This window comes from Colias eurytheme, chromosome 18 (assembly GCF_061535395.1).
Source record: "Colias eurytheme isolate Ceu_HAF_F1 chromosome 18, ilColEury1 Martin Lab GWU primary, whole genome shotgun sequence".
Lineage (NCBI taxonomy): Eukaryota > Metazoa > Arthropoda > Insecta > Lepidoptera > Pieridae > Colias > Colias eurytheme.
Window position 1 is genome coordinate 7,580,826 of NC_142997.1, and position 16,999 is coordinate 7,597,824.

General features: G+C 35.1%; 4 protein-coding genes across 6 annotated transcripts; 2 read left to right on the forward strand and 2 right to left on the reverse strand.

The window, feature by feature from the left end:
* Positions 1-456: 456 nt before the first annotated feature.
* Positions 457-1,586, forward strand: LOC149900792 (ubiquitin-conjugating enzyme E2 J1-like). The gene has a single exon (XM_090112521.1). It carries the CDS (start codon positions 648-650, stop codon positions 1,395-1,397), a length of 750 nt encoding a protein of 249 aa, XP_089968647.1. The 5' UTR covers positions 457-647; the 3' UTR covers positions 1,398-1,586.
* Positions 1,587-2,598: 1,012 nt separating this feature from the next.
* On the reverse strand, positions 2,599-4,906 carry LOC149900793 (eukaryotic initiation factor 4A-III). Of its 3 annotated transcripts, none has more exons than XM_090112526.1 (6): positions 4,734-4,906; positions 4,474-4,625; positions 4,053-4,388; positions 3,660-3,882; positions 3,143-3,397; positions 2,599-2,971 (listed from the first exon to the last, which is right to left on the reverse strand). In XM_090112526.1, exons 2-6 carry the CDS (start codon positions 4,619-4,621, stop codon positions 2,719-2,721), a joined length of 1,215 nt encoding a protein of 404 aa, XP_089968652.1. In that variant the 5' UTR covers positions 4,622-4,625; positions 4,734-4,906; the 3' UTR covers positions 2,599-2,718. The 3 variants fall into 3 exon arrangements, with proteins under 3 accessions (XP_089968652.1, XP_089968651.1, XP_089968649.1); XM_090112525.1 differs by having other exon boundaries at positions 4,730-4,906; XM_090112523.1 differs by having other exon boundaries at positions 4,474-4,629; positions 4,734-4,905.
* A 595-nt stretch (positions 4,907-5,501) lies between these two features.
* On the forward strand, positions 5,502-14,587 carry H (transcriptional corepressor hairless). The gene is made up of 3 exons (XM_090112522.1): positions 5,502-6,124; positions 7,641-9,053; positions 12,531-14,587. The coding sequence occupies exons 1-3, from the start codon at positions 5,950-5,952 to the stop codon at positions 12,557-12,559; spliced, it is 1,617 nt and encodes a 538-aa protein (XP_089968648.1). The 5' UTR covers positions 5,502-5,949; the 3' UTR covers positions 12,560-14,587.
* LOC149900795 (uncharacterized) lies at positions 9,077-12,212 on the reverse strand. The gene is made up of 2 exons (XM_090112527.1): positions 11,520-12,212; positions 9,077-10,456 (listed from the first exon to the last, which is right to left on the reverse strand). The coding sequence occupies exons 1-2, from the start codon at positions 11,767-11,769 to the stop codon at positions 9,771-9,773; spliced, it is 936 nt and encodes a 311-aa protein (XP_089968653.1). The 5' UTR covers positions 11,770-12,212; the 3' UTR covers positions 9,077-9,770.
* Positions 14,588-16,999: the final 2,412 nt, after the last annotated feature.

Genomic DNA, 16,999 nt, shown 5'->3' on the forward strand with positions numbered 1-16,999 from the left:
ATTCTTAGTTACTGCAAAAAGTACAAAAAAATACATTTTTAAAAATATTTATTTACTCTTTATTTACCTCATTTAAAATCAGATATACTCTATTTCTTCAAATAAAAGTTGGCAACCCTAGCCATGCTTGATGCGCGCACGATCGTCAGTAGGATACATCCAGCACCGCGGCCTTGAGCCGACGTACGTCGGGGATTGACCGTGAATAAGACGCTTAACAAGAAGTCAATTTCTACACACAATACAAATAAGGCTATCAACACGACTTGCATATAGCTTGCATACAGAAAAATTGCAGTTTGTATAACAACGAATGCAAGAAATAGTGGCGGTTGTGGATATTTCTCATCAAAACGGCGATTATAGCAAGAAAACTAAAAACCCTGCACTGAGACTTGACTGCGACCCAGTGCGACGTCATGTTTGTAAAAAAATAATGAAAATGGCAACACTGTGATACTGTATCTTTCTGTTTCGTAACGTAAACATCTGTGAGTTTGTGATTGGATTTTTTACTTTGTGGAATGAGAAGTCGTCACACATAAATTATCACCCAGATTGTGAAATAAACATCATTAGAATAGTTAAATTAATCAGTACTTTTTCAAGTATTTAGTAGTTTACAAATTAGCAGCAAAAATTAAAAAATGGCTGATATGAGTGATAAATACAACACAAAATGCCCAGGTGTTAAAAGATTAATGCGAGAGGCTTTAGAACTAGCAGAAGCGACTGAAGAATACTGTGCTAGACCCCTGGAGGATAATCTATTTGAATGGCATTTTACAGTAAGAGGTCCTCCGGGAACCGACTTTGAAGGTGGGATATATCATGGAAGAATATTGTTGCCTAAAGAATATCCTATGCACCCACCCCACATTATACTTTTAACACCCAATGGAAGATTTGAGGTAAATAAGAAAATATGTTTATCAATCTCAGGACACCATCCCGAAACTTGGCAACCTTCGTGGTCTATAAGGACAGCTTTGTTGGCCTTGATTGCATTTATGCCAACTCCTGCTGAGGGAACTATTGGGGCATTGGATTATTCACCCGACGAGCGTAAAAAACTTGCCAAAAAATCTATAAGTTGGGTGTGTTCACAGTGTGGTGAAATTGCACCTCTGCTGTCCTCAAATGCTGCTACACCAATCACCGAAGAAGAGAAATCAGTACTTAATCAAATCGCATTTAAAGGAGAAGAGGAACAGGCTGCTAAACCTCCTGAAGAACCAGCCTATGAACCTGAGCCACAAGTATTGGAATCTGTTGACAATAGCACCACCTTTTTAGATCAAATGTTGGAAATCATTGTTGCATTGTTGATAGGAGCAGTTGCTATATTCATATACAGGCGCTGGAATGCATATGCTTCTGTTGATACAGAATTATAAGCATCCTGTATAAAAATTGTATCCTTAGGCCTAAGTATACTATTAAAATATCTCAATATTATCCAACTAATATCATCAAGTGTTTGGCATTAGTAAAATCTTTAATATCATTGCCTGGCATTGGAAGATTGTTTATGTAAAATTGTGATTTTTAATATTATTAGTTTTTCTAATAAGAAAATTTTTCAATTTTTTTTTTCATTTTGGTGTCTTTTTGCAGTAAAATTATGAATAATATTGACTTATCAGAACTGTTTGCTTATTCTGCATATATCATGTTTCACTATAAAAAGGAATAAGGTATTGACAATGCATAGTAGCTTTTTGATGAGTGGATACTGGATATCTTAGCATACTATGATGTTTAGTTATCAATTATCAGATCAGCCTTGGATTGTTTATACCAAGAATTTTTTTCAATACTTTATAGTTTTATACTAATAAAGTACTATAGACTTTTACTGAGATTTGACTGTCAAACTTTATTAAATTTACTAACATTTATTGTTATTAAAACATCACTTTACATTGTGATTTTTTTTGTGATTGTTAGCATATATTATATTTTATTTAAAATTATATTGGATTATAATGTAACAGTTGTTTTTGTATTGTATAGTGTGAGTATTCCTATAAAAATAAGATACAAATACGTAGGTATATTGAATGTAGAAAAGTCATTCCAAATATTTCTTGAATCATATTACCATTATAAATAATTACTTCATCATCAGTTCAATAAGATCCACTTTGGTATTGCTGCTAGAATTACACTTACAAAATAATATGACTAATGAATAACACTGCCACAGTACAGATAACACTCTTGAAGTCACATATTGTTTACTAAATATGGTAACAAAACTGATATAAGATAATAAATTAAGGTTACTTTCAGCCATATCAATAATTTTTTTTATATTTATTAAAGACAACCCAACAGTTTAAAATTTTCTCTATTATTACTCTTGTTATTCATGTTAGATATAAGTCTACTATTAAAATACTGTAGATGTAATAAATTAATATTTTGATGTAATCAATGCATTGAGATGCTGCAGTATTTAATTTATCATTAAATTATATTTTAAATATAGATAATGTTTAATGTAAGGAATGACAAGATTTTTCTTTACTAGATAAGTTGTAATAAATTTGTATGTTGAAAATGGATTTATCATTTTAAATAAAACACATAATATTACGAAGATAAAGTTTAATATTATAGACATACATCTAAGAGTTAGCGTAAATACTTAAGTCATATAATGTAATTTATGAAAACACTGTAGCCACAACACAGATCATGCTAAAAATTATACTAGAATAAATCTGCGACATTCATTGGCATTTCATCAATCTGTGTGGAGTAGTACTGTTCAATATCTCTCAAAATCCTTATATCATCTGATTTGACAAAGTTGATGGCTACACCTTTACGTCCAAAACGACCTGATCTGCCTATTCTGTGGATGTACAACTCACGATTGTTGGGCAAATCATAATTGATGACTAGTGATACTTGCTGTACATCAATGCCTCTAGCCCAGACGTCTGTTGTTATCAGAACACGGCTGAAAAAAATTCAACATTTGGGTTATGTTTCATCAGTAAATAACATATTGATTGATTCTTGGCCAAAATATAAATTTCAGCGAATTAACTAGTAATAAATAAAGTAATAATGCATAGGTATTAAATAAATCAACCCTGTAACATGTCTGTAATTTATGAAAAAACCATACCTTTGACCAGATCGGAACTCCTTCATAATATTGTCTCTTTCCTTTTGTGGCATATCTCCATGCATAGAGCTGACTGTAAAGTTAGCCTCCTGCATCTTCTGTGTCAGCCAGTCGACCTTCCTCTTTGTGTTACAGAATATTACCGCCTGAGTAATGGTCAATGTGTCATAAAGGTCACACAGTGTGTCAAACTTCCATTCCTCACGTTCAACTGCCACGAAAAATTGCTTTATACCCTCAAGTGTCAATTCATCACTGTAAGGGAACAAACATTATCATTAAAATATAGAATACAACTATAAAATGATTACAACTATTTTAATCCATCAGGCCCCGGAATCACAGACACAATAGAAAATATATTGTGTTGCGGTCAGATCTGGCCGTTCGGTGCTCAATGGGTTAAGTAGTTTTACATATAAAAAACAACGAATATATATATAAATTTTGCATGTTAATCGAAATGTACGTCTAAAATTAAGAAATAACTGTTTCAATATTTATTTTGTATACACACCGTTTAACCAAGATCCTTATGGGGTCAGTCATAAATTTTGAAGTCATTTCAAGTATCTCATGGGGTAATGTAGCCGAAATGAGCACCACTTGAGTCGCTGGGGGCAAGTAACGGTAGACATCATAGATTTGCTCTTTGAAACCCTTGTTCAACATTTCGTCAGCTTCATCAAGTACAAGCATCTTGATTGATCTTGTACGAAGTACACGTCTTCTGATCATGTCTGTAAATATGAGAATTGATTAGTATATATTGTGATTATTATTTGAAGCTTAGCCAATTTTAATAAAGTTATTTATGTGAAAAATTCATAAATTATACTTTGTATCATTACTTCTTGATGAATGTTTTATTAGGGATGGATGTAATTATTTAAATTACAGAAAAGCTTACCAAATACTCTGCCTGGTGTTCCAGATACAACATGTTGGCCATAATCTAACTTCCTGATATCTTCACCCAAGTTAGTTCCTCCTATACAAGCATGACATTGGACATTCATGAAGTCGCCCAAGGCAAGTATCACTTTTTGGATCTGTGTGGCTAACTCCCTTGTGGGCGATAGTACTAGTACTTGAGTTTCGCGCAGAGTGGTATCCAACGATTGTAGTATAGAGATTGAGAAAGTTGCTGTTTTACCAGTACCAGATTGTGCTTGAGCAATCACATCGCGCCCTTTAACTATCGGCAGTATGCTTCGCTGTTGAATAGCTGACGGCTTTTCAAACCCTAAAGAAATAAATGAGTTAAAGTATTATGACATTATATTATGAACGGAAAATAAAGATAAATATGTAAAAACAAGTAAAAGTACCGTATGTGTATATTCCTCGCAGCAATTCATCACGCAATCCCATTGAGTCGAAAGTTGGTATAACTTCCACATCCTCGCTTGTATCAAATTCAACATTCGACAAATCTTCTATTATTTTTCGACTAAACGATACCTCGGACGACGTCATCGCTCTAGCTTTAAAAAAAGTTAAATAATTGCAGATTTCTACACTTTCAGTTTCGGTTAATGAAACCATGTCACGAAAAACAATCGTTATTAACAATCTTATTATCACCTACCTATTTAAATATATTTGTAATAAATAAACGTATTCAGACAGAACGATACACGTTTATAAGTTTTTTTGTTTATATTTATTCCTCTTTCTTGTACTTTATTATAATTTAGCAAAACTACAAATTACAATCGCTGTACAATGCGTGTTACTTTATCTATGGAAAATAGACTTTTGATATTCCAATATGGCGGCATTAAGATCATAGACATTAAAATACAGATATTTAATAATGTTGGATAAGTAAAATTGTAAACCAGCATTCTCGATATTGAAAAATAAACTGTACATATTAAATCAATAAATAATATTAGAATTACTCTAAACATCTACACTATATAACAATAAAAATCTAGTACAGTACCTAGAACGTTAACCTTTGATAATAAATCAAGCACGATAATAAAATTGCTATAAATTATATGATTTTTTGTATCGATATTCAAACATTTTGTTTATCTTGTAATATTTTTTTTATTAATTTAAACGTGAACAAATTATATGGACTAGAAACAGCTGTTTTACTCTTCCTCAAAAACGGACTGTGTATTACACCGATTACACAATTCATTAATTAATTATGAGACTCCTAATGCAATAATAATGAAATTTACTTGATTTGGTAATATAATTTATATTATAAGTTTTATTTTCTAAATATTGTGTATCAAACGTTCATAAATATAATTTTTTAATTTACTAATTTAATAGACTGCGTTCATACACTGTACAACTCAAAGTTACTGAACGTACTTAACAACGCAATCGGAATTCAAGTTTATTGTGGCCAAATTGAACGATTTTATTCGGATTTTGAACGAATCAAAATGGATGCTGGGTGTGAATGAACTATGTACTGAAAAACGAACAGCTTTTTATCAAGTTGTGTCGTGAGCCCGATCTTAATCGGGATTCCGACGTTGGGAATTTGTTTATTAGTAATTTAGGAAGTGATAAAATTGTTTATGTGCCATCGGAAACTAGGTTCATGAAATAATTGTAAAATTTAGAAGTCACCGTGTCGGTAATGTGTTTACGAGAGTGTCGGGCGAGTTTCCCGCAGGTGGCCCTAATAGGATGAGGACTCGGACGGAAATATTGAAAGTTGATGCGAATCAACGAGTGATGTGTGTTGAGTTGCAATTACTGTTTGGTGCGACATGGCGAGAATTTTAGGACTTAACTATAGCTCGTGTTTTGATTAGGCGAGCAGAAATGAAATGCATATACAGGAAGGAACAAACACAACTCTGACAACATGTACCAAAATGACAGAAGAAGTAGACAGAAGACATGGTGTGAATGGTAACAGCAGTAGTAAAGGTGTCAATGACGATCCTCCTGTGCAAAATTCAGCTCCCGCAGCGTCGGGTGGCAGGCTCAAGTTTTTCAAAGGTTAGTGCTGTCATTGTGACGTGAATATACGTGCTAAATACCAAAGAAAGCCTGAATTCAATTACATTTCGTTAAAATCACAGCTGTTCAATTATTCATATTTTTACAACACTGTTCCTTTACATAACAGTTGTATGTTTATAATAATGAAATTACTGAAGGAATATAAGAAATTTTCGTATGTATTGGTGATAAATTGAAGATTTTGTATATTTTCAAAACTTAAAAGTGTCATTATGCATTAGAAATGCTAGAAAGTCATTCATGCTCTGATAACCATAGCCACATTTGACTGAGCAGTTGCCAATTGTCTGCACAGCTTCTGTACTATTGTTATGTTTTGTAAGGAGCCAGAGGCATCCTAGCGGAACAAACAGAATTATTATATTTATACAAAATCACTCTTATTACCACCTCATATAAGATTTAAGTTTATAAAACAAATGCTGTCTTAAACCTCTTTTTTTCTAATTAGCAAAATGTGATTCAGTTAGATATAAGATTTATATTTATGAGATTTGTGCTACACACTGAAATAAATTAATTCTTGATAATTTTTAGCATGATAATATTATACACAATAGTTAAATATTCATTAACTTATTATGCTATATGATTTTAAATCAGATTATGTAATATGATATTGGCCAATTTGAATAGACAGTGATATGAACACCTCACTGCATGAATATGTACAAGTAAGCACATTCTTATTGAAATATAAACAAACATTAAGGGCAAGTGACACTTATCATGTTTAAATAGAAGATATCTATGTTTGAGTGTATCAGCATTCTGACAAATATTTAATTGTTAACAAGTGCATAAAGCAAGCCAACATCCTGTTTGTTTCAAAGGGTTATGATATTAAAATTTGAATACCTAATCAAAAACATTTTAGTTATATACCTCTTCTAAATAATCAAATTAAGTACATGAAATACATGAAACTGACATAAGTTATAGTTTTCTGACATTGCTAAACCTACTAGGGACCAGCCTTGGTTTTTCTGTTTTTACCACACAATCGGTGGTATTATCATTCGTTCTGAAACATCACAGCATAGTATAAATCCAAGTCACTTCCCACTTTCTGTTCCTATGTATGTTTAGATTTATAAATTTGTATAATCAATTATTATGTGAATTTTTTAAATAGATAGAGTGAATCAAGGAATAAAATAAGGTTTATAATAATATACTATAACATGCATACTTGCATTGCTGCAAAGCTATGTATGGTAACTTATAATAATAGATAATAAAAAAGGTTTATGGTGTGAAATCTATATTAGTTATGATGAGAATTTTGTAACTAGTAGCAAATACCATTTTTATTTATTTATTAAATTATTTTTATAAATTCTGCTAATTTGATCAGCAAATTAGAGGTATATAATCCCTAAATTTTCCTCTGCGCATAAAATCACTATAATGCAAATGTAACATATTTATTATTTACTTGGACACAAATAAAGAATTGTTTTTATTGAGTATATGAATTATGTTTCCACAGATGGAAAGTTTATTTTGGAGTTGGTGCGCGGCAGCGAGCGCGCGGGCTGGGTGTCGGTGCCGCGCAAGACGTTCTGGCCGCCGGCCGCCGCGCCGCCCACGCCCCCGCACGCGCCCGCGCCCTGCGCCTCGCTCTCGCTGTCCGACGACAACTCCTCGCTGCACTCCTCGCCCTGCACCTCGCACCGCGACCACTGCTGGAAGCAGCCCAGCCCGCGCCGCAACCTATCCAAAGAGCTAGCCATGTACTACTGCAGGCCGTCCACCCTGCACTCCGCACAAATCCGCGCCGTGAGCCGCGTCAAGCGCCGGCGGCCGACGGACGCCAGCCACCTCGACGCCGTCCCCAACGGCACGGTGCGCAAGCCCGTCGCCAACGGCCTCTGCGACGCCAAACGGAACGGCGACGTCGCCTCCCCGGACGACAAGTCCTGCAGGGGGGAAGACGTCGTCGATGGCCCGATCGACACGAAAACGAAACCCGACAACGACCGGTGGACGGATTCAGATCGAGAGAAATATTATCATATGAAACTCAAGAAACCATATCAGTATCATAAGTTAAGAGTTTACAAAAAAACTAAACCTACCACGAAACGAAAGGAATTGACTAGAATTATCGACAAACTGAGAGAGAAGATGGCGTCGCTCCCCGTCCTAGTGAACGCGAAGCTCGCGAACTGTCGACAGGAGCACATGATAGTCTCGCCCCGAAAGCGAATCTTGAGGGAGATGGAGCGGGTCAGCCTAGAGGACCAGGCGACCAAGAGACGGGCGAAAACGGTGCCCACGTTGAGCACCGCGTCCTACCCGCCCTCGCCGGGGCCGAGCCACACTCCGCACCGGCCGCCCGCGGAGACGATGACGCGCGCCCAGAACGGGGCCGCGCCCAAAAAGGACACCGTCGTGTCGAAGAACGTCAGCAGCTATAGCATACATTCGTTGCTGAGCATGCCTGACGAGACCGCCACCCGGAGGTCGCCCGAGGCGAAGCGGTCGCCGCACTCGTACCCGCCGTCGCTGAAGACCGAATCTCCGTCGAGCATAAACTCGCCCGACCTGAGCCCGTCGCCGGACGGGTACCGGTACCGGTACGGGCTCGCGCTGGGCTCTCCGGGGCGCGGCGCGGCGCGCGACTCGCCCACGCCGCCGCAGGGCGCGGGCCCGTACCGCGCGTACGGGGGCGGCGCGTCGCCCTACGGCGGCGCGCGGCCGGCGCCCTACCGCGGCTCGCCGGCGCGCGAGGAGTGGCCGCCGCAGTACGTGTACGGGTACGCGTACCCGGCGCTGTACCGGCCGCCGGCGCCGCTGTGGATGCACTACGCCATGGCGCCCGGCGTGCCGCCCGGCGCCTGGCCGCCGCTCGCGCACCCGCTGCTCTCCGACCACCTGCCTAAGGACGAACCCACTTCAGGTGAGCTCCCACGCTATTGATATCCCTTCATTGTTACTCTGATCATTTTTAAGAAAAATTAATTTATAGAAATAGCATTACAGATTATAATTTCTATGTTGGTAAAATTTAAACACTTAACAAACATAGAACAAATCCATAACTAAAATGTATATGAAAATGGTGTTTATTAATTATAATTCTTATTTGATTTGCAAAAATTGTAATTCTCAGTGGGCAAATACATTTGCGAGTACCTACTGTAAACATTCATGTGCGGTGGTAATTTCTTACTATCAGGTGAACCAAGAGATCAGTTGCGAGCTTATCATAAAAGTGTGTTACAATTTATGCAAAATGCCTATCAAATTTATAAATAACTAGCTGACCCGACAGATGCTGTCCTGTCTTCGCGCAAACTATCAAACGCGTTAAGTTTAAATAGCCGTTATGTTTTCTTGGCAAAAATTTCTTAAATTTTTCTTTCATAGGGTCATTCTTGTTCGTATATACGAACGCAATAAAAAATAATTCACATAATCGGTCCAGTCGTTCACGCGTAATGCTTCGGCCGTTACCAGGGGAAATAGGGATTCATTTTTCATTTTTATTTTTTTTGTAATACATATAGATTATATGTGTATGTGTAAAAATTTAAGATACTGAAACAATCAGCTTCTACTTAATAAAACAAAATTTAGTAGGTAATAAAATAATTTATTAAACCATAAAAATAATTTAAGGACTTAAACCAAGAACAGGTGATTGTGAACACGATTCAGGACTAATTATCATAGATTTGCAATCATCTTGCTGCAGTAGCTCTTGGGACATCCCGGATGTGGATGGAATGGGTTGCATCTGCTGATAATCATGTATCCTGAAGTCGGGTGTTGTAGGGTAGCCTCGATTATTATCATAGTAATTGTGTTGCTGCATAGGCGCTTGATTTCTCCGAGTTAACTTTCTCATAACTTTAATGACTTTATATTGAAATTCTAAATAATCATCGTCATTATAATTGTCTACAATAGGAGCTATACCTTTGAAAAAACACATACTTTTACTCTCACAATCTTTGACGGATTTAATTAAAGAAAGGGCATTTTCTCGATCAACTTCGCTACTGTGTCTCTTTCTCTTGCTCGTTTTTATCCTAGTGGTAGTGTTGTCTGGTGCGTCAGAGTCATCGCTGGTCTGTGAGTCAGTTTCTTCCGTGTGAGAGTGTGTGATGCTTTTCTCTGATGTAAAACTTGATTTCGTTGTTCGATGCGTAGCAATTTTACTCAAAAAGAGCATTTGATCGTAGAACTTATATTTCCGTACATTTTTAGCGCCTGAGCCGGTTTCATATTGTTTAACTTTCCTGTGACATTTTATCCAGTTGTCTCTCGCATTGTTCCATTTTTTAATAATCTCTTTACCTGAAAAAGGAAAATAGTTACAGCTGCAGGAACGTATTGACATTATGTGATAAACATATTATAATTTTAGAATGGGTATAAAAATTATCAGCTGTATTTTGCATTGGCAAAAAAATCGAGACGAATGCAATTTTTTCTGGTGGAAAGTGCTTTAATGTTTTTCAACTACCTACTATAAACAAAATTAAAAATTAAAATTGTTTTATTAGAGCGCGCGCGCTGCTATGTCGAATTAGATATAAATTTATTCAATAAAAAATATTAAAAGAAGATTGTATTGCTAATATAGATAGACTACAGGCCCATGTTGAAAAAATTATGGGTCATTTGACCCACCACCTGACCTATATAGAATGATATAAGAGCATAAAATAATAAGATTCAGCACTATGACGACACTCGTAAGCTGTCCAGCTGAGTGCAGATGAGAATTCGAAAGTTCAGGTAGAGATTTTCTCCCCTTGTCTCCATGATTTTTGTACGGCGTTGCGGAATAATGGCTTAAAAGCAGTATAGAAATAGTATGACACAGATGCCGTACAAAAATGGTGGACCACAAAGTCGGAATTTATTTTTATTTTTCGACAGTTGCCGGGGTAAATTTGGTCATTTGATTTTGTACGGCATCTGTGTCATACTATTTCTATACTACTTTTAATCAATTATTCCGCAACGCCGTACAAAAATCATGGAGACAAGGGGAGAAAATCTCTACCTGAACCTTCGAATTCTCATCTGCACTCAGGTGGACAGCTTACAAGTGACGTCATAGTGCTGAATCTTATTATTTTATGCTCTTATATCGTTCTAGATAGGTCACCTGGTGGGTCAAATGACCCATAATTTTTTCAACACGGGCCTGTAGTCTAAGAGTAAAGCTAAATATATATAATATAATGATACGCTGCACATGATGTCTACTGATACTACATTCCATGCACTTTGTCTCGGTACCATACAATGAGGCAATAATTCGTAATAAATATACAGATATACATTTATTTAAATACAAATTTCATCTGGGCTTGTAATATACATAGAAATAAAGTTAAATGATATTTACCAAAGATGTTCTTTTCTTTCTGGGACAACGTTTCAAAACCTTCATTTAGCGCAAGAAAAATTTCCCTCCAAGCGGCAAAACTCGACAGTCTATTTTTATAGCACACTTGGGTTTTGTCCCACAGTACAGGCCTATTTTCAACCAAACTTATTAACAAATCCATGTCAATATTATCCATTTTTGAAGAATCCAAACAACCGTCAATACGTCCGGCAGTATCAATACGCGCCAACAAACTATCATGAGTCATGAATGGCCGCTCGTTCTTACGTCGGACCGGTTTCCGTCGCGAGGGAGACCGATGCTACATCCGGCGCACTTTGTTCGCCGGATCGATGACTGGCATGTACATTGTACAGTGTACATTTTTTTGCGATTCTACAGACGTTCATTAAGAACCATGCTAACCGTGAATTCGTTAAAACAAGGTCCGCTATCCGTTATGAAACGGACGTCTGCAAAGGGTTTAATATTAATATTTTAATCTAAAAAAAGAAATATGGTTATTGGATGTTTTTATTTTAATTAAAATAAATATTCTATACATAAGTATTGAAACAACAACACAGCTTGTGTTGTGGGAATACAATTCCTGCAAGATCAAAATTGATACTACAACAAAAATTGACTATCAGCTGATTATGATATTGTTTTATCGCATTCAAATGCTTTATTAATAAATTACATTTATTTATTACTAGCGGTCCGCCCCGGCTTCGCCCGTGGTACATGTTTACGTTTTCTCTACATAAGAACCATCCTCGTACATCAAGGAATATAATAAAAAAAGAATTATCGAAATCGGTTCAGCCGTTCTCGAGTTATACGCTTACCAACACATTTTGCGATTCATTTTTATATATAAGATTAAAAAAAAATATCATTATCAGCTGATGATTGAAGCTAGTTTTAAATATATACCTGTACATAATGGCAGTTACAACTGCAAAACAATAAACTGTTAAAACATATTATTTTCCATATGATTGATAAATTGTCACATAATTTCAGATTTGCCACTGAACCTGTCGAAGCACTGAAGCAGACGGCGCTGGCGCGAGTCTCTCGGGCGCAGGTGTAGCGCGGGACACATCCTCGTAGTGACATTGCCCACGAATTTCCTCAAAAACATTCCATTCATTGTCTCGCTTTATAAATTGGCGTCTGAATAAGTCCAAAAATGACATCCCACCTATCTCGATACGTGCGTACGCGTCCTCCACCTAACGGATCACCTGCTATCTATAAAATTATCTTTCGCAAAAAAATATTTTTGTATAGATCGCTATTTTCCGGTGGATGTATATAAATGCCTGGAAATCTATTTACAAAGTTATGTATCATATTATACTGAAAAAATACTATTTTAATATAGAGTGTTTGTATGCAGAGTCATGTGTGTATTTTCATACGAATCGTTTGTACTGGAAGTTAAATATTTTAATATTGGCTATTATTTTAGGGTAAGAGAAGGCGAACTATATGAGACGAAACATTTATCGATTGCTAACGATCAGTGCCTTGATAAAAAAAGAAATTAAGATATTATGAACCTATTTATGTATGAAAGTATTACAAATTAGATGTTTCTCAATTATATAAAATACTGCGATTGTTGTACTCATATTTAAGAAAATGAAAGTAATATAATACGAAATATTTTTTGGTCCTTACACGATATAAATTCCATATTGAATGACTATGTTCGATCTCATTATTTAATTTAGAAAATAAAACGAGATAAAGACTACAGTTTTTGGGATCAAATTTGGATGTGTGTTTATGTAACATATAAATTAAAAGACATTGTACATATAATTTGTGAATGGTGTATTATTATTGGTGAGAGTGCGGGAGTATAATATATAAGAGCATTAACCGCTTACAATTATTATCGGTAAGAATTTATTACCTTCAAATAATAATTTTTGTACTTGTACAGTATTTTTGTATTGAGTATTTGATGGCGATGCGATGAGCGGCAGAGGGAACTGTCGCTCGGTTAGCGCCTCGCCCTCGGCGTCGCGGCTTTCGAGATTAAATCCTAGAGTAGTTTTCTGCAATTTATTACTGGGTTATTGTATTATAAGAACAGTTGAACGACGTTAAAGGACTGACTTCTGATGTAATATTATCATTATTAATGGAATTGTATAAAATAGTCGTGTAATCGGAGGCCTACTCTAACAAACACATTGTCCGCCAACAAAGTTGATTTAGTGTAAATGTATCTAGATGTAATAGATCCTGCTCAATTTAACTCCGAGTACAGCTAGGGAACAACGTTATTCGTGCTGTACAGAGCAAACTGTGTTTTGTTATACATTATCTATCTTAATATGTTGTTATAATCGACGTATGAATTATAACAACATATTACTATTTTCTCCATTTTGTTATGCAGAATGTATCTGCTTCTATGATAGAGTCTGTTATAGACTGGTTTATAGATATTTGAAAAGTTATGTAACAAATTCATCATACAGTGGTTATTATTCGTAGTACCATAATGTATATCGAAAAATATTAATTGCTCTACATATTTAAATAAAACGCAATAATATTTTTTGATAGGAGACACAAATATTTCCTACTATTTTATATTTAGATTTTTTTTATTAAAAAACTTGATATGATAGTTTAATTATCTTTAAAATTAGCAGGTATTTTTGTTACATATTTTATTTTATTATTAATAAATTATTTCCATAACAGACTCTATCCATTTAATTGAAATGATAATTTTGTTAAAGTACAATGTTATATAATTTATCAAAGTACGTAATAGTGCCATCGAAGTGAAAAGCAAAACTTGTTGTTTTCTTTTTAAAGCTAGAAACACAGTTTTCTCTCACACGCAGCACTCGGTTGCCGCTGTTGTGTCATGGAATTATTTTTCTACTCAAATTATGTATTCTACTCGTAATATATGTGATAGCGCTTTTTGAAAAGTGTAACGTGACGATGCAGGTGTCTTAAATCCACTTAAAACATATTTATCATGCGGAATAGTTATTATCCATTATATTAAGATGTAGTTATGTACTCGAATAAATATAACTTTTTAATTGCGTTTTTATTTGTGCTTCACGTCCTCTTATACCTATGCAATTGCATTGCATCCTACACGAAATCTATAAAGATATTTTTATCTATTCTAATTGATAAAGATTACACTACTTAAGTACTCAAAAACGGCTGAATAGATTGATAATGATTAGGCTTAGTTAGTTTTTTCTCCACTTGGGCTAGAAGAGCTATAAATAAATTGAAAAACTACAGAATACAACGATTACCCAAGCGGAGCCCGGGGAAACAGCTTATAGGTAGTAAAAATAAAGACATTGTAACACTCAAGACTTGAGACTGGCTAAACAAAATTTTATTATTTATGAAAGTGAAAAAAGAAAGAAAAGTAGCAAATGAATAATAAAAGCCAAGTAGTCTGTATTTCTTTAGTTTCTACTTCTAGGGTTCTATGACAGTCTATGCTATGACTGAGATTTTGCTATCTGTCTGTATGTCCTTCCCGATATTACCAGACTGTATCTCATAAACCAAGATAGTCGGAATATTAACAGAATAAACTCATAGAACTCAAAAACAGAATATTACAGAGACGAAGTATTTTCAGAATATTTTTAAAATGATAATGGTGGAAGTTTGCACGTTATTGATAATAGCGACATCTATTTATAAATTATGGTAAAGCGACATCTATTTTTTTAATTATGGTAATTTATTTTAAAATTCATAAAAATACATAGAGGGCAGCTATTACAATAAGTTATAAAGTTTTATATACCAATAATAAAATTGGAGCCTGTTTTAATACTGCAACTGGTACAACAAATTTTTACTACATGCATATGGATGTATGTATAGTGTATACACTACATATAACAATATAGGTAGTAATGATTACAATTTTTGTCTGTCTGTCTGTTTGTTCCGGTTAATCTCAGGAGCGGCTGGACCGGTTTTGATTGGATTTTCAGTGACAGATAGTTCTTATAATGAGGAATAACTTGGGATAATTTTTATTTATACCCATATTCCCACAGGAACAATAGTGAAATATTATATTATATTTACCTTTTCTCTCCATAAGAACCATCCTCGTACTTCAAGGAATATTATTAAAAAAAAATAACGAAATCGGTTCAGCGTCAGCCGTTCTCGAGATTTGCGTTCAGTAACACATTTGGCGGTTCATTTTTATTATATTGATCACAATACATATTATTGCAATCGAAAAGAAAGAGTCCAACTCGCACAAAACCGATTTTATTTTACGTTTGCACTTTGTAGTATGTACTAGCACAGACTAATAATAATATACTACGTATACAACAGACGGTGCACTCCATACAAAAAAAGTTGCACTATGAATTTACGCAATTAAAGCGCCAGTGGGGAAATAACGTACTACGTGTTCGATTATATCTCTTAGTCTTTTGCTTTTAACACACTAGATGGCACGTTAAACACAGACTTGATGTTCTTTTTCTTCCAGAGCCACTAGATGGCACTAATGTAAATATATGTACACGTACCTTTTATTTTCAAGTCTTTGGCGTCAAGTGTCAACTGTCAACTGTCAACATAATATTATTTTGTACCTACTCGGATTTTTAATTAGACAAAGCTGACTCACAGAGTACCTAGTACCTACATAGTACCTACATTATTATGACTGGTATTTAGTTCAGTTTATTTACGAGATTCTGTCAAAACCAAAACGAGAAGCTTTGTTTGTTTTCGTTTTTAATTGTTGAAAAATAAGTGCTAAATATGATTGAATGACTGTGAGGTTATGTAGAATCTACAGGCAGAAAAACGGCAGAAAATAAGCTTTAAGTATATGGTAAACTGATATTTTCTCTGAACATAAATTTTTACAAACATGATTTTTAATGATTGGTTTATATATAAGATTGTTTTATTACAGACTTATTGCTTACGTTCGCAATAACAAATTTGTTCAAGAGAGGAGAAGAATTAATCCATCCCAAATGTAAATACGATTCTCCACAAAAACATTGTAGACACAAGAAAGGGATTTCTACATTTGCTACTAAGAAGGATATGGGATCATGAAGGATTTCATCTGTTTTAATACCAGTAAAATGGAATGAGCGCCGTGGCCGTGACTGTGTTTGGTACATAAAGAATGACAAACATTCAACTTAAAATTATTATGAGTGCATTACGGGCAAGGGCACAATAAGTTGTCCTTTGACTAAGATGTACTTAATTTTAAGGAACACTAAAATGGATGGCTAGAATAGGTATAATCGCATACATAGTATTTATTTCTAGTCTGTTGTATAAATAATCAAAGACTACAAAATATATAGTGAACTATGTCTTTAATATTTATTCTACAGTTTACAGTGTAGTGTGTAATCTATTGTATGTGTGCGTCTAGAATATATTATAGTCCTGTTGTTCTACAGTTTAAGCAGTTCAATACAAGC